The 24,667-nt window shown below is 46.6% G+C and overlaps 1 protein-coding gene and 1 pseudogene across 2 annotated transcripts in view; one reads left to right on the forward strand and one right to left on the reverse strand.

Annotated features, from left to right (window-relative positions):
* C19H17orf67 (chromosome 19 C17orf67 homolog) overlaps positions 1-24,337 on the reverse strand; it is a 29,263-nt gene extending 4,926 nt beyond the window's left edge. For both annotated transcript variants that reach the window (XM_027519050.1, XM_027519049.1), the window contains exons 1-2: positions 24,263-24,337; positions 23,243-23,343 (exon numbers count right to left, since the gene is read on the reverse strand). In XM_027519050.1, the coding sequence (XP_027374851.1) occupies positions 23,243-23,343; positions 24,263-24,317 (156 nt within the window). In that variant the 5' untranslated portion in view covers positions 24,318-24,337. The remainder of the gene's footprint in view (positions 1-23,242; positions 23,344-24,262) is intronic.
* On the forward strand, positions 37-19,783 carry LOC113878489 (annotated as a pseudogene).
* Positions 24,338-24,667: the final 330 nt, after the last annotated feature.

Here is a 24,667-nt window from a genome sequence, read left to right on the forward strand (position 1 = left end):
AAAACAAACACACATTTCAGAGAGAAGCTTTTATCCATGGTGTCGGCCGAGCCACCCCTGTGCAGGGTACGGCTGTGCTTCTGAGATACAGCAGCACAGCCAGGGAGGAGAAAGTACCAGCAACCCTAAGTGCTGAGACGGTGTGTATCCACGGGGGCTCATAGGCACTGATGATGGAGAGTTACATGGAACAACCACTTTGGAAAACAATCTGTTGCCTAGAATCCTGAAATGCCACTCTTTTTTATAGCTTAGAGCAGTGATTCTCAAATTTCATCAGGCATCAAGAAGCCCCCTAGAGGGCTTGTTAAAAACCTACAGATTGGGACTTCCCTAGTGATCCAGTGGCTAAGACTGCACGCTCCCAATGCAGGGGTCTCCACCCCTGGTCAGGGAACTAGATCGCACACGCTACCACTGAAAAATATCCCACACGCTGCAACTAAAACTGAAATAGATAAATACAAATAAAATTTTAAAAAACCTATAGATTGCTGGGCCCCACCCACAGAGTTTCTGATTCACTGAGTCTGGGATACAGCTCCAGAATTTGCATTTCTAACAAGTATCCAGTTGTGAATGTCACTGGTCACTTTGAGAACAAGAGAAGATAAGAATGTTTACAGTAGCAATAAATTTGTAGTAGCAAAATACTGGAAACAGGTGGAAACATTTCGAATATCCACTGATAGGAGGATGGGTGAATAAATTATGGTAGGATCACAAAGTAGAATATTACACAGCAGTGAAAATGTGATTATAATAACATACAGAAACATAGATGAGTCGTAGAAATAGCATGAGTGAAAAGAGCAACTCCAAGAAGACAATGTTTATAGTGTGGCATCATTTTAATGAAGCTGAAAACATGCATAACTTAATAATATACTAGTTATGGCACCGCATTTGTGATAAAATCATCTTTTTCAAAAGGTAAAGGATAACTATAAGAAAGTTGGAGTTGATATGCTATTGTCAAATAAAATAAGTTTTAAAGCCAAAAAACTGTTCCTGGGGATCTAGGGGCATTTTGTGAAAACAGCCTGGCAATTTCTTAAAATGCTGAACATAGAGTTAGTATACAAGCAGGCAATGAGAAAAATGAAGGGATATGTTCACACAAAAGTGTGTATACAGATTTTCACAGCAGCATTATTCATCACAGTCAAAAAGTAGAAACAACCCAAATGTCCATCAACCGATGAATGGATAAATAAAATATAACATATCCTCAGACAATGGAAATACATATAGTGTATTTGGCCATATAGGCCATATAGACCAAAGTGTAATGGCCATATAGGCCATTAAAAGGAATGACGCATGCTGCAATCTGGCTGAACCTCAAAAATACTATGCTAAGTTTAAAAAGCCAGTCACAGAGGACCACAGGTTGCTCGGTTTCATCTCCATGAAATGTCACTGGCTCTGCGTGTTGGTGTGTCCACAACAGAGGGCAGCTGGTTGTTCGGTGCTGCCTGTCTCTGTGAGCAGCGTCTCCATCGATGGCCCCATGTGGCCGGGGAGGCAGAGCTTCATCGTGCTCCGGGATCTCCTCCTCTGCCCGACCCTCCAGCCCCACCAGCCAGTCAAGCCCCAGTCCAGTGGGTGCTCCCGGATCCCCGCCATCGCCTCTGCGCAGCCACAGTCCCCAGCCCTCCTGCGCGGTCCCCGCCCCGGCGTCTGGGGAGCTCTCCCTGCCTCGAGCCTTACCTCCTTCCTCTCCACTCAACTCCAGAGTGAGGGTCTGGCGGGGTGGGGGGTGCGGGCGGGGACTGTGCTTTTCACCTGTTTGTTTTTTCTTTCTTTTTTCTCTTCAATAGACATGTTTCAGAAGTTTTAGTTTCACAGCAAAATGAAGCAAAAAATACAGTGATTTCCCATATACCCCACAGATGCACAACCTCCCCCATTATCAAATCTTGCCCTGGAGTGGTGCATCTGTTACAAGAGATGAACCTACCCACATCAACACCGCATCATCACCCAGAGTTTATGCTGGGGTCACTCTTGGTGCTGTACATTCTATGAATTTAGACACATGCATAATGACACATATCCGTCATTAGACTATCAAACAGAATACTTGCATTGCCCTATAATTCTTTCATGTTCTACCTGTTCATCCCTCCCTCCCCTCTAACCCCTGATAACAATTGATCTTTTTACTGTCTCAAAGGAAGGCGATGGCAGCCCACTCCAGTACTGTTGCCTGGAAAATTCCATGGATGGAGGAGCCTGGTGGGCTGCAGTCCGTGGGGTCACAAAGAGTCGGACATGACTGAGCAACTTCAGTTTCACTTTTCACTTTCATGCATTGCAGAAGGAAATGGCAACCTAGTCCAGTGTTCTTGCCTGGAGAATCCCAGGGACAGGGGAGCCTGGTGGGCTGCCGTCTATGGGGTCGCACAGAGTCGGACACAACTGAAGCGACTTAGCAGCAGCAGCAGCAGCAGGTTTACCTTAGAAGTGGAAAAACATCTACTTCTGCTTCTTTAACTACACTAAAGCCTTTGACTGTGTGGATCATAAATAACAAACTGTGGAAAATTCTGAAAGAGATGGGAATACCAGACCACCTGACCTGTATGCAGGTCAGGAAGCAACAGTTAGAACTGGACATGGAACAACAGACTGGTTCCAAATAGGAAAAGGAGTACACCAAGGCTGTGTATTGTCACCCTGCTTATTTAACTTCTATGCAGAGTACATCATGAGAAATGCTGGGCTGGAAGAAGCACAAGCTGGAATCAAGATTGTTGGGATAAATATCAATAACCTCAGATATGCAGGTGACACCACCCTTATGGCAGAAAGTGAAGAGGAGCTAAAAAGCCTCTTGATGAAAGTGAAAGAGGAGAGTGAAAATGTTGGCTTAAAATTCAACATTCAAAAAACTTAAGATCATGGGGTTGGGTCCAATCACTTCATGGCAAATAAATGGGGAAACAATAGAAACAGTGACAAACTTTATTCTCTTGGGCTTCAAAATCACTGCAGATGGTGACTTCAGCCATGAAATTAAAAGACGCTTGCTCCCTGAAAGAAATGCTATGACCAACCTAGACAGAATATTCAAAAGCAGAGAATTACTTTGCAAACAAAGGGCTATATAGTCAAAGCTATGATTTTTCCAGTGGTCATGTAGGGATGTAAGAGGTGGACCATAAAGAAAGCTGAGTGCCAAAGAACTGATGCTTTGGAACTGTGGTGTTGGAGAAGACTCTTAAAGTCCCTTGGATAGCAAGGAGATCAAACCAATCAATCCTAAAGGAAATCAGTCCTGAATATTCATTAAAAGGACTGATGCTGAAGCTGAAGCTCCAATACTTTGGCCACCTGATGTGAAGAGCTGACTCATTGGAAAAGACCCTGATGCTGGGAAAGATTGAAGTCAGAAGGAGAAGGGGACAACAGAGGATGAGATGGTTGGATGGCATCACTTACTCAATGAACATGAGTTTGGGCAAGCTCCAGAAGATAGTGAAGGACAAGGAAGCCTGGTGTGCTGCAGTCCATGGGTTTGCAGAGTCGGACATGACTGAGTGACTGAACAACAACAACAACAACCACTTTAATGGCAGAAAACAAAGGAACTCCAGAGCCTTTTGATGAAGGTGAAAGAGGAAGTGAAAATATTGGCTTAAAACTCAACATTCAAAAAAGTAAGATCATGGTATCCAGTCCCATCATTTCATGGCAAATAGATGGGGCAAAAATGGAAACAGTGACAGACTTTATTTTCTTGGGCTCCAAAATCACTGCAGATGGTGACTGCAGCCATGAAATGAAAAGACACTTGCTCCTTGGAAGAAAAGCTATGACAAACCTAGACAGCATATTCAAAAGCAGAGACACTACTTTGCCGACAAAGGTCCATCTAGTCAAAGCTATGGTTTTTCCAGTGGTCATGTATGGATGTGAGAGTTGGACCATAAAGAAGGCTGAGCACCAAAGAATTGATGCTTTTGAACTGTGGTGTTGGAGAATATGCTTGAGAGTCCCTTGGACTGCAAGATCAAACCAGTCAATCTGAAATGACATCAACCCTGAATATTCATTGGAAGGACTGATACTGAAGCTGAAGCTCCAATATTTTGGCCACCTGATGGGAAGAGTTGACTCGTTAGAGGAGACCCTGTTGCTGGGAAAGACTGAAGGCAGAAGGAGAAGGGGATGACAGAGGATGTCATCACCAACTCAATGGACTTGAGTTTGAGCAAATTCTGGAAGATAGTGAAGGACAGGGAAGCCTGGTGTGCTACCATTCACGGGGTCCCAAAGAGTCGGACACAAGTTAGCAACTAAATAACATTTATCTTTTCCAGAATATCTTATCATTGGAGTCATACTGTGTGTAGCCCTTTCAGATTAGCATTTTTTACTTAGAAATATGCATTGAAGTTTCCTCCATATTTTTTCATGGTTTAAAGCCCATTTCTTTTTAGAGCTCAATGATATTTCATTTTCTAGATATACCACAATTTATCCATTTACCTACTGAAAGGCATCTTCGTTGCTTCCGAGTGTTGACAATTATGAATAAAGCTGTGACAAACATCTATGTGCATGTTTTTCGTATTGAACATAAGTTTTCAACTCATTTGAATAAATACCAAGAAGCATGATCCCTGGGCCATATGTTGAAGAGAATGCTTAGTTGTGAAGGAAACCACTGGACTGCCTTTGAAAGTGGCTGTGCCGCTCTGCATTCCCACCAGCAGTGAATGCGAGTCCCTGTCGTCCTGCAGCCTTGCCAGCATTTGACCATGTCAGTGTTCTGGGTTTCGGCCACTCCAGCAGGCATACAGTGGTATCTCATTGTTTAATTTGCATTTCCCTGACAACATATGATACGAGCATCTTTTCAGATGCTCGTCTTTCAATCCATGTTCTTTGGTGAAGTATCTGTTTGGATCTTTTGCCAAGGTAGGTTTTTAAAATATGAATAATGAAAATGCCTTTATTGTTTTTTTATCACAGGTGACACATATTACTGTTTTGAGATTATGTAAAAATTAAGTTATAAAGAAGAGAGTGAAAAATCCCTTCTGTTGGTTTGGTTTGGTTTTGTCTCTCTCTTCATTCTGTTGCAAAGTCGACTTTTTTAAAAATTTATCTGCAATTGCTTCCTCTCTTAAAATACTTGAATGGCTTCCACTGGGCTAAGGAAAAGTCCTTAAGGTGGTTTGCAGGGTTGCTGGCGATCCTGCCTCACCCACTTCCTGAGCCTCTTCCATCACCATCATCCCACATGAGCTTTGCGCTCCATCTTTCCCTGGACGGGCTATGCTTGCTCTGCTCTCTGATTTTAGGCTATTCTCTCTGCCCAAAACACCCCTGTGCCTTCTCTTTTTCCTTAGTTCAGTTCAGTTGTTCAGTCGTGTCTGACTCTCTGTGACCCCATGGACTACAGCACGCCAGGCCTCCCTGTCCATCACCAACTCCCAGAGTTTATTCAAACTCATGTCCATCACGTCAGTGATGCCATCCAACCATCTCATCCTCTGTCGTCCCCTTCTCCTCCTGCCTTCAATCTTTCCCAGCATCAGGGTCTTCTCCAATGAGTCAGTTCTTCGCATCAGGTAACGCCAATACTCCAAAGTATTGGAGTTTCAGCTTCAGCATCAGTCCTTCCAATGAATATTCAGGACTGATCTCCTTTAGGATGGACTGGTTGGATCTCCTTGCAGTCCAAGGGACTCTCAAGAGTCTTCTCCAACACCACAGTTCAAAAGCATCAATTCTTCAGCACTCAGCTTTCTTTAGAGTCCAGCTCTCTGTCTCATCCCGATCTGATTTTTCAGCCCTCAGCTTAGATGTTACTTCCTCCAGGCAGCTTCTCAGATTCTCTGTGGCACCGCAGCTCTCTGGACTTCCCCCAGCACAGCTCTGGTCACTCAGCTTAGTAGTGACCTCTCCCTGAGAGTAGGGATTTAATTGGGCCTCATCAGACTTTTTAGTGGAAGTGCTGTGTATGCTGGCTCATGTGTTGGCACATGAACTTGATGTTTCCTTTTGAAAGAGAGAGAATTGACTTTCAATTTGATGGATATATGTTGTTGACATTGCCCTGAAATAAGGCTTGGTGCTGAAATTATGGGATGGGAATCACTACAAAGTATGCATGGAACAGTCCATATGAGCACATGTAGATAACCCAAAGCTTCAAGCCATTAATCAGAGAAGTGGCATTTCACCTTATACACATAGGTGGTAATATCTGTAGAAGATAATTTTGGCAGGTACAGATCTAAAAATCCTAAATCATGAAAACCCTCCAATGGCATTGATAAAGCTTTAACAGACGGTCCAGTTTAGAACTCTGAGTTTTTAAGTTTCAAGAAAATCCTCTAGGAAGTCTACATCCTATTTTAGATATTTTTTTTTAATTTAATGACTGTGCAAAGGAATGAATTATGAGGTGTCCAATTTTCCTGAAATATTGTTTCCTTTCCCCCAGGACTCGGGCAGTTTGAAACTGTTTTGATTATGTTATTGCTTTCATTTAACTCATCAAGATGTTCCCTGTGTCCTGGGTGAGGAGTCTCTGGGACAGCCGGGGAGGGGTTGGTTTCTGGGAGGGCTTCTTGTAGGACCCAACGAGGACTCCCCAGCAGCTTGCTGGACACATTTGTGAGTTTGGGACTCAGCCCTGCCCTGTCTTGCCCTGTCTGCGGAGTCTTTGGCCAGAAGAATAGTCACTGGGAGGAACAGGAAGGCAGCGTGGAGTCTTGTAAATAAGGAACAAGGACTTTTCAGCACATAGCTTTACTTGCTCAGCTGTTGCGTGTAACAGCTCCCTGAAGGAAACCCATATTGCTGTCTTCTCGCCTGCCTGTTTACCAGGCATGTGGTGGAGGGGCTAAGAGGGTTAGGTCTGGGTCTGGATCGGGGGCTAGTTCCAATCAAGAGCTTACCACGGCTGCTGCTTTCCATATCAGTCACTAAGTCATGTCCGACTCTTCTGCAAACCCATGGACTGTAGCCCACCAGGTTCTTCTGTCCATGGGATTTCCCAGGCAAGAACACTAGAGTGAGTTGCTATCTCCCTCTCCAGGGGATCTTCCCAACCCAGGAAGCAAACCCGCATCTCCTGTATTAGCAGGCAGACTCCTTACCATTCAGCCACCGTGTGTCCAGCCTCAATTTGTCTGTCTGCAATATGAGGTTGCCCTAGCACATACTTCACTGCGTTTCCAGGATTAAACAAAATGATACAAATGAAGCTCTGTGCCAAATTCGTAATCTGCATTTTCCTTTCTAAACCCATTCTCAAGACTTCCCTAGCCGTCCAGGGGTTAAGGCTCTGGATTCCAATGCAGGGGGTGCAGTTTCCATCCATGATCAGAGAACTAAGATCTCTCATGTGGCGCGGTACAACCATAAATCAATAAATAAACCCATTCTCTCCCTTCCTTCGCCTGGCCCTTGGCACTAAGAGGCTGACCTAGATGAACTGCAACACGGACGCTTTTGTCCTGCAGCTCCCAGTTGGGTTTGGAGGAGGAGGTGCCAGCAGAGGACTGGAGGCAGGAGGCGAGAGGTGGAGTCCATATGGACTCCCCTGGTACCTCCCCGAGGACTCCCGGCAGGTGGTCTGTATCGCTCCCCTGATGACCCAGCTTCTAGAGGTCTGCCCCTCCAGGTCTGGGAACCACACTCTTCCCTTCCACCCTCCTGCCTCGGGAGCCTCAGCCCTGCAGCCTTTATCATTTCTTGTCAGTTCCCCTTCATCCTGCCACACCTTTGTAAACAGTCCTTGACTAAGCCCTCCTCAGTTAATTTTGGTTGCTATTTGATATGGAAGACCTGAGCATGCCCTGAAGTTGTGGATAGAGCATCTCTCCCAGGAACTGGTCCACAGGAAACTTTCAATAAATATTTGTTGAATAAAAGACTAAAGCCATGGTCCTCAAAGCATGATCTGTGCTCCCCTCGCCGGTCCATGATGTCAAAACTACTTTTTAAACAATATTAAGACATTTGCCTTCTCACTATGCACGTACGTGTGTGCTCAGTCACTCCATCATGTCCAACTCTTCGTGATCCCATGGACTGTAGCCTGCCAGGCCCCTCTGTCTATGAAATTTTCCAAGTAAGAATACCGAAGTGGGTTGCCATTTCCTACTCCAGGGGATCTTTCCGACCCAGGGATCAAACCCACGTCTCCCTCATCTCCTGCATTGGCAGGTGGATTCTTTACCCCCGAGCCACTTGGGCAGCCCCATCACTGTGGGTAAAATTGACACCTCTGCAGGAGTGAAGGCACCCAGCTAGCCTAGGGGTCACACTGTCCTTCATCACACACTCACAGCTAAAATAAATAATAAAAACAAAGCATGCTTAACAGGCCAGTTTCACTGAAACACGCTCTGGTAAAGCCATAGAGAGTGACCAACAGGAAGTACACAAGTAGCACTTCCGCTGCCCAACAGAGTGCAACGATTTTCTCAAGAAGAAGCACCTGGGGGATGTAGGGCTCAAGGGTTGCACTAGGCGTTTCGTGCGCCTGTTTGGCAGGCATCTGTCCAAAAACGAACGCACTGAGCTTGTCACTTCCAGGAAAACAACTGCCGGTGCTTGTTACTACATGATGAAATTTGAGCTTTCAAGAGGAAATTAGAACTTTGGGAAACTTACATTTTGCAACCATGAACCTGATAGCTTCCAAAAAGACTTTTTCAATGAGATCGGTGGTGATAGGAAAGAATGTCACCACTGAAAACCAGCGTTTATGCCCCTCTTATAATTACATGCTCATTGGCATCCTTACTCATTTAATCTTTGTTCCTTTCAGCCAAACACCTATCTGGCTCTTTGATGAGTGACCAAGACATACCTAGTATATGACTTACTTCTTGACACATAGTAGGGCCTCAGTAAAACACACAGAAGAAATGTACAAACAAGTGAATGAGTAACTGAAATGACTGTTCTTTCTCCACAATCTCACTAACTCCTCCTTGGGAGGTTCCTGGGTATCTGTGTCAATCTGCCCATTATAATGGCCCAGGCCAAATGTACATCAAGAACATCCAAGAATGAAATATATATATATATTTCACACTCCTAAATAGAGGCTGAAATCATTGTTGAAGAAAAACAATACAGACGCACACATAGAGGGAGAAAGAAACAAGCTCTGGTTTCCATGACATTTCACTATTTATTTAAAATGTTAGGGAAATGAATACGCCACAAAGGCCTAAAAGCAATCATTAGTCAAAGATGAAAAGCCAAACTGCAAATCTGCTGAAAACCACAAATTCAACAATTGTGTTGGCTAGGTTAGAAATGGCCCAGCATTAATGATAATCTCAAATGTTCCTGGATCAAGAAAGAAGGGTAGATGGAAAATAAGTTTTCATTTTTTTTTAAATTTCTTTCTTCATGGGGAAGAAAAGCAAACAAAAACCAATATCTGTTTTCCATGTCCAATGCCAACTGTAATGGTTTAAGTAAATAATTTCTCAGTAATTAGAGCAGAAATTGGAAGAGGTCCTTTATAATGGCACAGGAGAGGTGTGATAATGAAATTAAAAACCCACTGGAACCTGAGCTTAGCTGAGAATAATAAACTAGACAGTTAATCTATCAAGGTGGGATCTTTTTCCAAGAAGGCAAACTTCTTCCTGTGACATTTGCATGGAATTAAAGATCCACTAACATTTGGATGAAGTATTTTGCTCATTAGTAAAAGCAAGGTAATCAGACAGGCAGTAGGGTGGCTCAGAACTTAACTGCTCAGGGCCACCAGAAGGCTCAGTCCTAAAAGAAGGCAAATCATTTATGCGCACAATTTGCCTCTGAACTGGTTTTTGAGATCACAGGGCGCGAAAGGGTAATGGAGTCACTACATACATTTGTCAAGGCGCCAAATATGAAAGCATATTTTATAAAGACTATTTACAATAAAGCTAATATGATTTATACTTGCCCAACAAGAACATTCCTTAAAGGAACACAGGCCAAAATGGAAAGCATATTCCCAGGGCACACAAGTGCTTACGAATACAATCAAAAAGGACATAATTTTAGCTCAGATGTCATCTTTTTAGAGAATTTCCATGGTTCACCCCAGCAGTTGGCAGTAATTTCTTCCCTAAAATTTGGAATGACTAAGAGAAATTTAATGAATTTAAGCAAGGCCATGGGGAAGACGTCTTTGAAATAACCTCCAGGTTCTATGGTAGAGTTATGTCCCACAACACTTCTCCCCTGGAGAGAAGCAGAGAGAGGAAAGGAAATAAGTATCATGAGCATTTAGTAAATGTCAAACTTTGCTTGGTGCTGGGGGCCCAGAAGTGAAACAAACAGTCCATCTGCTCAAGCAGTTTAGAGCAGTCTAGTGAGAGAGGTTGGTTGTTTTTTGTTTTTCTAAGTCAGAAATAGCAAGTTTATGCTGTGAGTGCTAGGCCAGAGGGATGCTGTAATTCATGGTGGGAGGATGGGGACACCAGGAAATCCTCTTTAAAAAGGCGTCATTTCAGGTCAATCTCTGCAAATAAGTAGAGTTAACCAGGTAGGCAAGAGCAGAAGAAACAAGTACAAAGGCAGGTGCTGTCAGAGAAGAACTTCAAACACATCCGCATTCCAGATAACCTCTCCTCCTCCTGTTACCAATGCCATTGAATAGCACCCACGTGTCCACACAGACGCCGGCAAGCCAGTTTTGATCCCTCATCCTACCTGACCGAATCCACTCCTCCTGCCCCAGAAACGGCCAACTGATCTACAATTTAAGATACCATAATCATGCTCCCCTCATATCTTTACCTTAAAACCTCCACTGGAACACTCTTGGAGGACAAGAGCATGAATTATCCTTTAAAACTTTTAGAGGCTTGGCGGGAAGTTTGGAGTTCCTCTCGAGTTGCGACGTGGACCTCAGGGTCCCGCTCGTATTGCCTCGGGGAAGTCAGGTCTCATTTTGAGTTGTGATGGGCACCTCGGGATTCCTCGAAAGTCACTGCAGGGAAAACAGGCCTCATCTAGACTTGTGTCCAGAAACTCTGTGTTCCTCTCCAGTGGCAACAGGGATCTCGGGGTTGCATTCAAGGTTCACCTGGGGAGTCAGGCCTCGTCTCGAGTTGAAGCAAAGAGCTCTGCTCTCCTCAAGTTGTGACGGGTATCTCTTGGAGCCCTTTGAGTGGCCTAAAGGGAGTCAAGCCTCCTATGGAGTTTTGAGAGGGATTGCTCTCTAGGCCCTGCAGGAAAAGAAGGGCCTCATCTCGTGATGACGGGGGAATCTAGCGGTTTTTCTCGAGTTGTGGCAGGAAATAAATAAATAAAACTTCTAGAAAGCAGTGTGGAAATATATACTAAAAGCTTTAAAAATATTTATATATTTGGACCCAGTAATTTATTTTCTGGCAATATGTCCTTAGCAACTTATTCAAAATGTTAAAAATACCATAAGAGCAAACTTTTAGACTGTTGTTTATAATAGAAAAAATAGTGGAAGAAGGAGCCCTCCTACACTGTAGGTGGCCATGTAAACTGGTGTACCCAGTATGGAGAACAATATAGAGGTCCCTTGAAAAACTAAAATAGAGCTACCACCATATGATCCAGCAATCCCACTCCTGAGCATATGTCTGGAGAAAACCATAATTAGAAAAGATACATGCACCCTGACATTCATTTATCATAACCAAGACATGGAAGCAACCTAAATGTTGGACAGACGAAGGGATAAAGAAGAGGTAGTTCATGCAGTATCACTCAGCCATAAAATCGAGTGAAACAATGCCATTTGCAGCAACACGGATGGGCCTAGAGACTGTCATTCTAAGTGAAGTAAGTCAGACAGAGGCATATATCATATGACAGGACTTACATGTCGAATCTAAAAAGATAATACAAGTGGACTTATTTACAAAACAGAAACCGATTCACAGACTTTGAAAGCACACTTATGGTTACCAAAGGGGAAAGGTCAGGGAGGGATAGATTAGGAGTTTGGGATCAGCATATCCTTGCCGGAGAAGGCAATGGCACCCCACTCCAGTACTCTTGCCTGGGAAACCCCATGGACGGAGGAGCCTGGTGGGCTGCAGTCCATGGGGTCGCTAAGAGTTGGGCATGACTGAGCGACTTCACTTTCACTTTTCACTTTCATGCATTGGAGAAGGAAATGGCAGCCCACTCCAGTGTTCTTGCCTGGAGAATCCCAGGGACGGCAGAGTCTGGTGGGCTGCTGTCTATGGGGTCGCACAGAGTCGGACACGACTGAAGCGACTTAGCAGCAGCAGCAGCAGCTACTATATATAAAATAGATAATCAACAAGGACCTACTGTATAGCACAAAGAATGCTAGTCAATATTCTATAATAACCTATGTGAGAAAATAAACTGAAAACGAATGGATATATGTATAACTGAACCACTTTGCTGTATACCTGAAACTAATACAATATTGTAAATAGACTATATTCCAATATAAAATAAAAATTAAATTTAAGGCACACTCCTTTTCGTAGAGTTGATGAACCTGAACGCCATGTTAGTACAATTGAAACTTTTATTACTTACAGGATTACTACTAAGACATCTCATGGGGAATTTGACTCCAGTGAATTCGAAGTTAGGAGACATTATCAAGGTTTTCTTTGATTAAAAGAAAAACTTGAAGAACAACCCACTTTGATTATTCCACCATTGTCAGAAATGTTTATAGTGAAAGGAATGGTGGAATGCTTTAATGGTGACATCGCTGAGACACGCAGGAAGGCATTGCACAAATTTTTGAACCAAGTTGCTGATCATCCGACTCTAACATTTAATGAGGACGTTTAAGTTTTTCCTATTGCACAAGCTTGGCAACTCTCTTCTCGCAAGAAGCAAGGGCCTAGATTACTCAGCAGGATGGGGCAGACAGAGCAGCCGCATTATCAATGAGAGGAGTTAAAAGTCGCCCCGAGGAATCCAAGGAAATGAATAACTTTGTTGAACTATTCAGCCAGAAAATAAATTTGATAGATTAAGACATCTCAGAGAATTTGCAAGAAAGAAAGGGAATATTTTGATGAAAGAATATGACCCAATCCATATTCTGCGGTCAGCATCAGAGGAGATCTGGCTGATACTCTGCAAGGTGCTGCCGGCTGCACTGACAAACGCTGTAAGGCCTCTGAAAACAGATGTCCGGCCTCTCAGAGGCCCTGCTTCCTGTCGTATGTGAGTGTGTGCTTTACACTGAAATGTTAATGGGTGTCAGGAAAAGAAGAGACCAAAGACAGGCAGAACAGGATTCCACAGTTGCAGCTTTGACCTCCAGAAGGGCAGATACTGTTTACAGAAGAGATTGGAAAACTGGAAGATAAAGTGGAGTACACTAATAAAACCCTGAAAGCAGATGGGGAAAGATGGAAACAAAACAATGCAAAATGATATCAAGTCAGCATTTACAAACATGGCTGAGGAGAACATTCTCTAGGATGAACAGTGAAAGGGTTCTCTGATCTGATCTCCTGATAGCGTGTTTCCATTATTTAGTGCCTTGCTACATGGGACTCCTTCCTTACATCAACGGACAGATCTCCACTTGGAAGAAGCTTCTGAAGATAAATTGTAATTGCATTGAAGACTTCTATGTGATCTTTGGGAAACAGTGTCTGTTAAACAAAGTTATTCTTTCTAGATGGCCTGGGTCCTTTCTAAAGTGGATGAAAGGTGTTTCACACTACCTGGAAAACCAACAACTTAAAACTCAGGTGTTCCAGATCATTGATATGAATTTGGATATATATCCAATTTGGATGGGCTTCCCTGATAGCTCAGTTGGTAAAGAATCAGCCCGCAATGCAGGAGACCCCAGTTCGATTGCTGGTTCAGGAAGATCCCCTGGAGAAGGGATAGGCTACCCCCTCCAGTATTGTTGGGCTTCCTGTGTGGTTCAGCTGGTAAAGAATCTGCCTGCAATGTGGGAGAGCCGGGTTCAACCCCTGGGTTGGGAAGATCTGGCCTGGAAAATTCTTGGGAAGTATTCTGGCCTGGAAAATTCCATGGGATCACAAAGAGTTAGACATGACTGAGTAACTTTCACTTCCACTTCCAACTTGGCTATATTTATATATACATATAAATATTTAGCTTAGTTTTAAATATGTTCTTAAATTTGTATGCCAATAATTATACATAAAGAAGTTTTCTCTTAAATATTTGTCTGTGGAATATGTCATTTTAAATATATTGCAAAGACTCAGTTTTAATAAAAAGTTTAAAATGAAAAATTAGATTTAAAAATATAGTGGAAATGATCGAACAAAAGAGGGTAATTTACTATCATTATGGTTATAAAGAGTTTTAATAATATGAAGAAATGTGTATAATATTAAGAGAAACAGATAAAAAAGCATGCAATTGAGCTTCCTTTTAAAATCTTATTTATTCCCATTTTGAATGTTGTGCATGCAAAGTCTGATAAGAACAAGTGTTGCCAAGAATACAAGGAACCAGGTATTTTTATCTACGTTACTGATGGGAGTTGGTAAGGCAATTTGGCAGTACCCATTTCAATTGCAAGTACATAAACCCTCTGACTCAGAAGTTTCATTTCTTATCATTGAATTTGGCAAAACATACATGTGTACAAGGATATCATGATCAGAAATAGCTACAATGCCCATTGTTCCAGGAAGAGTTAAATAAAATAAATAAGTTGTAACATGTCTTAGTCCATTCAGGCTCTATAACCTGAAATACCACAGACTGGGCAGCTCACCAACCACAGAAACTGACTTCTTCCAGCCCAGGAGGTGGAAGATCACAGATCAGGGTGGAAGCAGGGGCGGATGTGGGCTTCCTGGCTGGCCACAGACATCTCCTCGCATCCTCACATGGCAGACGTGTCTGGGGAGATTTCCTGGGGCCTCTTTCATAAGGACACTAATCCCATTTACAATCCATGAGAGCACAGCCCTTATGACCTGAGTACTGCCGAAAGGCCCCATCCCCGGATACCATCACTTGGGAGTTCAGATTTCAGTATATGAATGGAGGGGAGGGGAGGACACAAACCCTCAGACCATAGCATAATACATATCCTACGCTTCAATTTAAAATGAACTAGAACAAGAAGTTTTACTTCTTGTAGAAGTAAAAGATAGTAAAGAAGTCACGAAATAAAGGCAACCCTGCTTGCCCCATAGCCTGACCCACAGCAGTGAAGGGGCAGACAAGCCTGACATGTTGAAGGCACAGGGACGAGGCCAGCGTGCCCACAGGGGTGGGGCGGGGAGAGGGATGCATCAAGGAGGGGAGGTCAAGGAGGGAACAGAGGGAGTGGGCAGACTTCTAGGGCCTCTCAGGCCACTGTCAGACCACGGCAAAGTTTTGGGAGCAAGGCAGGAAGTCACTGGAAGGGTTTAAGCAGAGGAAAAATGGGGTCTGGCTTACGTTTTTAAGAACTGACTCTAGCTGCTCTGGTGAGAACAGAAGCCGAGGGGTCCAGAAAGGATGTGGCTCGGGCCACTCTAAGGACTCGGGTGGTGGCAGGGGAGGGTGAGAAGTGGTCAGATGCTGGATTTCAGGCTCACACAACTAGGAGGGGGTGGCCACCTCCCTTACCCCAAGGGGAAGGCAAGGGCAGGGAGCGGTTAGGTCTGAGCTGCTGGCCAGATGTTCCAGTGCAAACAGCCCAGCAGACAGTTGTATGAGGGAGCTCGTGGAGAGAGCCCAGGCTGGACTTAGGAGTGTGCAGCCATCGGCACAGAGGTGATGTTTCAACTAGGGGACTATAAGAGGCAGAGAGCAGAGCCCTGGAATGCTCCAATGTTTAAAGGATTGTCGAGCGCTAAGAACCCAGCAAAGGAAACTGTGGCTGAGAAGCAGAGACCACAGAGCAGAGAGAGAAGCCAGGGACCAGGCATCCTGGAAAAGAGGAATCCACTCAAGCAGAGAGCCCAGAGGGAAGCAAGAGGGATCCCTGTGTTGAAACAAAACAAGCGCAGGCTTGCTCCCAGTCCCCAGGACGCTGGGAGTAGAAGCTAAGGACCGCCCCTCCAGGACAGCACTTCTCGCACTTAGCCTGCGGCTCAGGTCCTCGCTCACGTGTGGGGAGGAGCCTGAGGCTCTGCGTGCCTGGTGGGCTCCCAAGTGAAGCCCACCAGCTGGGCCGGGGCCCACTTTTGGAGTTCTGAGAGTTCAGCCCCCAAACCCTGACCATCAGCAGAAGTGCAGTCGCAACTGCTGACACACTCCAGGAAAAGCTCAGGACTATCTTTCTCCAGCTTCTCCCCTTGCACCCCAAGCCCAGCCCTTCTTTCCACACAGCCCTGTCTCCCTCTGATTCTCAGGCTGTTCCTCCTACCCGAGTATCTGGAGACTTCTAGCATGATGTCTTCATAACCTTCAGTCCTAAATCCTAGAGCAGAGTAAGTGAACTCAGCGAACACCCAGATGTCCCCAGAAGGGTTGTCCTCACGTGAATCCTAGCCCTCCAAGAGGGCCTGTCGCCTTCCTGTCACATCTAGAACCCAATTCCCCCACTTCTCTGAAGATCTGGGGGTCGTGTTTCCCCTACCACTCCAGCTTCCAGATCCGAGTGCGTCCCTTCCCCTTTCGTCAGCCACCTTCAGCCCACGCAGCACACACCTGCCCTCTGTCACTCCCCCAGAGAACCACTAACTCGAGGTTGCTACGTAGAGCAGACTTTTCTTACTGGGTGAGGGCCACACAGGGTGGTCACAGAGCAGAAAACGAGTTCAAACTCAACGCCAAGGCCCTGCCATAAAATGAATGTGTTGGCTATTTCCCGCCACAGGAGCTCTGTTAGAGGTAGGCCTCTCTGACCTCCCCAGCCATCCCACCCCGACCCCTCTCCCCATCCCCGCCTCTGGGGCTTCCACCCCTTCCTCCCTGGCTGCCTCCAGACACTCAGAACACTTCCGGCTTCCTTCCCCAGAGCCGGTCTCTTGCTCTTTCCCTCGGTCCTCACCTTCTTCCGTCAAGGGTGCCAGCAAGGTGTTCCCACTCCTCTGAGGCGGAAGCCAGGCCTCCTCACAAAGGAGGGCGCACCAGTGATCTTTTCAAAGGCGTTATTCTGTCCTTCCCACCACACAGTCAGGACAGAGCGGCTGTTGCCGTGAGTCTGCAGGATACAGGCTGTCAAAGCAGTCCAGCCCCCGGGATGTGTGGGCAAAGCTTGTCTGAACCTGCTTCCAAAACACCTATCATCCCACAGAAGCCAACACCTGCCAATATTTAAGCCAAGTGTCAAGAATATAAACATTGCTTCATAGACGCTCCTGAGGAGAGACGACTACAAATCTGCCTATTTGCTTTCATTTTGAATTCTTGATCCCTCCCCAAAGCACCATCCGTTTCCTCTCATCAGTGGCCTCTCTTCTCTCTGAAAGGGTTTTCTTGTGCACCGTCCGTCAGATGGGAGAAGCAAAATGAAATAACCCTCCGGCCATCTCTCGGTAATTTTGAGCACATGAGTCTCCAGGCTCAGCTCCCAAGGACAGACCCATGCTGCTCATCTGTCCCAGCCCACCTGTCCATCTCCAGGTTACATAACATGTCCAGAAACGTAATATCCCACGTCCCGTGGATAATGGGACCTGAAGGCCAGAGTTCAAGAGGCTGTGTCCTGAGCCTCTAAGTGGCTCCTCCATGCCAGCTTAACCCCCCCCCCCCCCGCTTCAAACCCCTTGTGGCTCCCACCCAGTACCGAATGAAAGTCCACTCCGCTGGGACAGCCAGCGCCTCCCAACCTGGCCCTGAGAGGACCTTCCGTGCCCATCACATATCATCCCGTGTATCCCAGACACTCAAGGTCAAAACAGAGGAAACTGGAATCCAGGCTGTCTGAAAAACATTATCCTGTGATGCCTTTTCCAAAACACACACACACACACCCTCATGCACACACACACTCACATATCTACACTTCCTCATACACATACAGTCATACACAAACCCTCACACACACACACGTATAGTTATACACACACACATACCTTCACACATACATACCCTCACATACATTTATATCCTTTACACACACAGTCATATACAAACCCTCACACACACGTATAGTTGTACACACACACACCTTCATACATACACACCCTCACATACATTTATATCCTATACACACAGTCATACAAAAACCCTGACACACACACGTATAGTTGTACACAGACATACCTTCATACATACACACCCTCAGATATATCCTATACACACAGTCATACACATACCCTCACACACATGTATAGTCATGCACATGCACATACTTTCATATATACACAACCTCACATACATTTATATCCTATACACACAGTCATACACAAACGCTCACACACACACACACACACACACGTATAGTCGTACACACACATATCTTCATATATACACAACCTCAAGTGCATATATATCCTATACACACACAGTCATACACAAACTCTCTCACACACACACAATATCTGCCACCCTGAACACACAGAACAGTGTGTCCATCCCTAACACAGGAACATGTAGGTAAATGGTTTGCACAAAGAAAGGAGGAGGGTAGAAAGTGGTCTCGGCAAAAGGTAAAGAGCCACGAGGTGCGGTTAATGCGGCCAGAGGGGCATCTCATGGCCTCCTGGTGACCTGCTGACAAACAGAGGTCACTGCACCCAGGGCTCACACTCGACAGCGACGCGGGTTAAGACGGTGGTGACGTCCACCAGTCGCTCAGCTGAAAGCGGTGAATCGAAACAATAAGGCAACTAACCGTATAGCATAGGAACTATAGTCAATATCCTGTGATAAACAGTAATGGAAAGCAATACAGAAAGAATATATATATGTATGTATATATGTATGTGTGTATATATAACTGACTCACTTTGCTGTACAGCACAAATTAACATCGTAAATCAACTACACTTCAACTAAAAAATACTATAATTTTTAAAAAGGGCTGAGTTGCCCCTTTTTACACAACAGGTGGTTGGTATTGCTCATCTTGCCCTCAGTAAATCCCTTGAAAGGAAAAGTCAGCAACGAGACACAGGGGGGACCAAGTCAGGCAGCAAGTGCAGGAGGCGGGCCCCTGGCAGCAGGGCCAGCTCGAGGGGGGCTGGCGTGTGAGGGAGACCCCCACACAAGCCCCTCCAGGAGCTCCAGACAAGCCCCTCTGGTCCTTTGCCAAGTCCGGGTCTGGCTGTGGGCTCTTCCTGTCAGTTGCTGACTGGCACCAAGAACACGGTCGCCCTGGCACTCTCTCCAGATTCTAGATTAGAAAGCCTGGGATGAACATTTTAGCCAGACTCTGGGCCAAACTCTGCATTTTACAGAGACAACGGCTATTCCAGGAAAGGGAAAGGACTCACCCCGAGTCGAAAGGCCATAATCCAGAATGAGTCTGTACAGAATACAGCCTGGAATCACACTGCGGGGCGCTCTCGTCCCAGCTCACCCACCCACACGCTGTCTGCAAACTCCACATCCTTCGAGCCTCAGCTCAGTGGTGCCTCTTCCAGGAAGCCTTCCCAGCCTCCCTCCTCTTTCAGGTTAGAGCTCGAGGCCCTCTCCTCAGACCCCGTGTGCCAGGTAACCTCGTTAGATAACTGGAGTCAGGATGGAAGGCTCTGGTTCATCCTTATCCGTACCACAGACACATGCTTCTCAAAAGAAAGAACGTCTAGTCTACGGCCTCAGGCCCGGTGTTCGGCAGGGCACAGCGGATGTAGAGTGTAATTCGGAGCCTGTCTTGGTCAGCATGGAGGGCTCTCTGCTCGACCACTCACCCCTCTCACACGCTCTCTCTCTCACCTGCATATAAACAGCTAAGCCACCTATTCTCCAGACCACTCAGTTCAACACTCAACTGCTTTCTAAACGTGCTCCCCACTGTTACCCGTGGCAGGCCTCCCTGGAGAAGGCCCGGGCTGGTGGTTCTGGGCTTCAGCTGCACACTGATGCCATCTGGGGGCCTCTACCCGCTCCCCGATGTCACACCTCGGGCCACCCATCCCTAAGGGGTCCCAGGTGGCATATTTTTAACCTCCCCATTTGATTCCAGCACATAGCCAAGGTGAAGAAACACGCTCCTAAGGAAAAAAAAATGTGATTCCGGAAACTGTGCTGGTTCAGCCAGGACCATACGTGGGTGGAGGTGATTGTGAGCGACAGTGTGAGAGACACACACAGTGAAAGAGGAAGAGGTTGTTCAGCACTGCAGACAGGCTTCTTCACCTCCGGCCCTATTACAGTTGGGGCCAGATGAGTTTTGTTGTGGGAGCTTCTCTGCGCACTGTAGGATATTTAGCAGCGGTCTTGAACTTAACCCGTTAGATGCCAATAGTAAACCCTCCCCCCAGCAGCTGTGACAACCCAAGAAGTCTCCAGATATCAGCAGATGTCCCCGAGGTAGGGGAACAAAATCACCCCTGTGTGAGAACTACAGGTATAAACTAAGTACTAAATGCTTTGTTGCATATTTATAGGTCACAACAAGCACTTCTCTAACTTTGACTGAGTGGCTAAGGATTCTAGACACAGGTCAGTGTTTTGCTGAGGGACACACAGGACTGTACCACACACAGGATGTGTAGGAAATGGTGGGTGAGTCAAGACAGAATCAGAGGAACTAGATCAGGCAGGTTCAAGGAGTTAAGATGAGTCAGTGGTGCGTGCGTGCATGCTAAGTCACTGCTGTCGTGTCCAGCTCTTTGCAATCCTATGGACTATAGCCCTCCAGGCTCCTCTGTCCAAGGAATTCTCCAGGCAAGGATACTGAAGTGGGTCGCCATGCCCCGCTCCAGGCCATCTTCCCGACCCAGGGATCGACACAAGTCTTTTATATTTCCTGCATTGAAAGGCAAGTTTTTTTTTATCACTAGCGCCCCCTGGGAAGCCCGAGTCGGTGGTCAAATTTAAGAAAGACGACCAAATTAACAAAACCCCAAAGCCAGATATTCCAGAAAATAGCAAAGCCGGAGGCAAGCGGAGGATTGTCACAGATGAAGGCTGGTGATGATCAGGAGCTGGGAAGAGGGAAACAGTCAGAGAAGGAGCTCTGGGGCATTCTGAGCATGGAAGGACCACAAGCAGCCGTGTCTGAGGACAGAGTCGAGCATCTTGCGTAGCTGGCACAGGCGGAGGAAGGAAGCCGGAGGCAGGAAGCGGAACCTAACGGCCCGCCCACCTGCTGCCTAAACCGCCTCCAATCCCCGCAAGGTCGTCTTTCCACAATCAGAGCTCGGAGCAGACGCCGGCGGAGAAACCACTCGGCCCACTCTGGAGCCGAGCACAGCCTAGCTCTCGGGCACCTGTGGGGGCCTTGAACCAGCCCCGTGACCAGCCTCCCCCAGCCTCCGGGGCCCACGAGGAAGAGCCTCTGCAACAGCCCCTCCAGACAACACCCCCAAAGCACAAAGAACCAGTTGGGGCCCGCCAGGGACCTGGAGCCAGGCACCCTGCTCCCCATCGCCTCCGTCACCCTCCACCCTTCCCCTTCCCAACCCCTGTCCCCTGCGCTCACGAGGCCCCCTGCCTGGTTCCGCCCTATCCCCTCACATTCCTCCTGAGCCCCTAGGGGTCTTCTGCTTATGCCCACCTCTGAGCGCCGGCAGACTCGGACTTCAATCCCGGACCTCTTCTAAACGCTGTGTCTAAAGCCCGAGTCTGCACTCCCCGACTCGCTCATCCTCTGACTGTCCTCCGCTGAACCGAGAAGTCCAGCATCCCCGCACCCTCCCCGCTCCCGCGCCCGTCCCCCTGCACTCAGAGACTCCAGCCCCCTCTGGCTTCTCCCACCAAAAAGAACAAAGCCACATCCACCCTTCACAGTCTGAAGCCCTCGTTTGGTTTCTAAGCGACTCTGGGAAACAGCGCTTTGCTGGCTTCTGTGTGTCTCCCACCGGCGGGGAGCAGAAACCCGCAGGACCGTCTGCAGCCTTGCTCACCCCGTCCCTGGCACTTACTACTCAGAGGAGTCTTACTGCTTGCTGAGTACTCTTTTAAGTGCCTTAGTATGAATTACCTTCTTCTGTTCTCACAAAGGAGCTGCTTTACGCTATTGTTTATAACAATGATATCATAGTAATATAAGTAGTACTATTTGTTACCCTCTTTCTACAGTCAAGAATATTGAAGAGTACTGAGGAACGTGAGGGAACGTCTTCAAAGTTCCATAGTTGGAAAATGGGGAGATTCAAACTCCAGCGGTTTCACAGCCACCACTGTGCGGCCGGGCATGGTAATGAGAGCCTTTTAAAGGGACTAATCCAGCTAGGCCACTGCTGCTGCAGATCCTCAGGGCTTTGTCGCAGGGACACAGTGAACAGAGGTGAGTGTGATGCTTGGCTGGCGTGGACACAGGGTGGGACCAGCCTGGACCGCAGACACAGCTTCACAGACGTGCTGACTCTGCCGGGGTCGCTGCGGCTTACCTTCACCTGTTGTTTAGTTGCTAAGTCGGGTCCAATTTTTTGTGACCTATGGACTGTAGCCCACCAGGCTCCTCCGTTCATGGGATTCTCCAGGCAAGAATACTGGAGTGGGTTGCCATTTCCTTCTCTAGGGGATCTTCCCAACCCAGGGATGGAACCAACGTCTCCTGCCTTGACAGGCGGATTCTTTACCGCTGAGCCACCTGGAAAGCCCTTACCTTCACCTGAGCGGGAATGTCAGCACTTCCGTCATGGGAAGGCGAGACAAACCAGGGTGGCAGGGTCTTGTTGCACCCAGCACAAGTCACAAAATGAGGGCAGGAGAGGGGCTCCTGGTCCAGAAAAACTAGGCGGACACCAGGATCCCACAGGGCTGAGCCGAGACCCAGCCTGAAATTAGAGGTGTGGGGCAAGCACAGAAGCTGGTGGCAGCAGGGCAGAGATCCTGCCTTGCCCAGACAGAGCATCGCCACTGGTCGGGTATGCTGGGCCAGCCTGCCCGGGGCCCAAGGCAAGAGGGAGAAGACAGGATTGACACCAGACTCGGGGCACAGCTCCTGAGCGTCCCATTCAGAGGAGCCGCCCAACAGCCCATTCGGGATCCTGGACCCCCAGTGGGGGCTGCACTGTTTCCGTTTAAAGCCTGTGTGAACAGCAGGGGAGTGGGGCTGTCACCTCTGGGAGAGAACGGCGTGAGAAGGTGATCACCCTGCACCTGAGACTCTATAGAGCCTCCATCTAATGCCCTCCCTGGGCTGGGAGGACCACCTCAGATGGTTTCATAATGAACAAGCACTCCAGCCACCTCCCTGTCCCTTCAAACAGCCCAGAGCCTGCCTGGAACTCACCCGCATGGGCTCATCGGGGAATCCGGGTTTGCTCGGCCTGTCGTGGCGCCGGGATCTCAGGAGCTGCTTGGCCTGCTTTTCCGTCAGAATGGGAGAGGCCCCTGAAAAAGTCAGGAAGGACCTCAGGGACTCTCAGGCACCCCCATCCACGTGCCATCTCGCTGTCCAAGGCCAGGCATTTGCAAGTCCAGTTTGGGTCAGCACACAAAAGTTCTTTCAGAGACCTGTCTCAGAGGGCTTGGCTTTCCCAAAGGCTCAGAAAGGAATTTTTAATTGTTCCTAAGATGGCTAGGGCTGCATAACTAAAACTTATTTACCTACTGTGATGACCCATTCCTCTAAGAGTGGCCGTTACTTTAATGGATATGTTTCTTTAAACACATTTTCTTCAGGTCCCTGGTCAGTGTGTTTCTTATCCCTCAGGGTTGCTTTGGTGAGATTCTTTCAAAGCTTCAACACACTAAAATCAAGTTTAAATTGTTACTAGAAGATTCCCCCATGACAAGAAGATTATGTTAAACTTGGTAAGCACCCACGATCCCTCAAAACAGATATTATAATTAAAGTAAATCAAGTTTTGATAATCATACACAAACTCTAAAAGCCATTATCATAATAAAAGTATATCAAGGGAATTCCCTGGTGGTTCAGTGGTTAGGACTCCCACTTTTACTGCAGGGAACTCCACGTTCAATCCCTGGTCGGGAAACTAAGATCCCACAAGCCAGGCAGCACAGCCTCCCCCCCCCCCCAAAAAAAATGTGGAAAAAAAGGTATGTCAAATTTTAAGATTGATCAGCATTTTTGAGAATTAGTATTCAAATGCATTTAAAGATTAAAAAAAAATTTATCTCTTATGATAGCAATTCTGGGAGCCTACTCTGAAGGGGAAAAAAAGCATTGAATTATTATGTATTAGGTATTATTTGAAATTCTGAAAAAATACTTTAAAAATATAAAATACATTTATTCCAGTTTATCTTGTCAGCAAAGAAATCGGTTTCGGGAGTTAACGCTCACCTGAGAAGAAAATCAGCAAGGTGAGATACAGCACAAGCACAAAGAACCCCTTCATCCTGCCGGGCCCTCTCCCTGCCTGTTGCAGAATGAATCCCCCCCACAGAGAGCCAGCCTACTTGAAGGAAGCCACATCCGGCCCAAACGCTGTTTGTGCTTTGACTCACAGCGCTCACGGCATGATGCGAAAACTCATCTGACTCGGAGGTTTTTATTATGATCACCAAAATATTTTCCTCTGAATTCCTATAAATTTTCGTCCTGAGGAAGGAAATTATCCCTCTGTCATATGGCTTTCAGAGCTTGAATTTGACAGAGCAACACGTGACAACCATTTCATTTAAACAGATACATAGACATCTTGGAGTAGCTTGTGTTTATCTGTAGCTTCTGTTTAGGTTCCTATTG

Source organism: Bos indicus x Bos taurus, chromosome 19, assembly GCF_003369695.1.
Source record: "Bos indicus x Bos taurus breed Angus x Brahman F1 hybrid chromosome 19, Bos_hybrid_MaternalHap_v2.0, whole genome shotgun sequence".
NCBI classification, from domain to species: domain Eukaryota; kingdom Metazoa; phylum Chordata; class Mammalia; order Artiodactyla; family Bovidae; genus Bos; species Bos indicus x Bos taurus.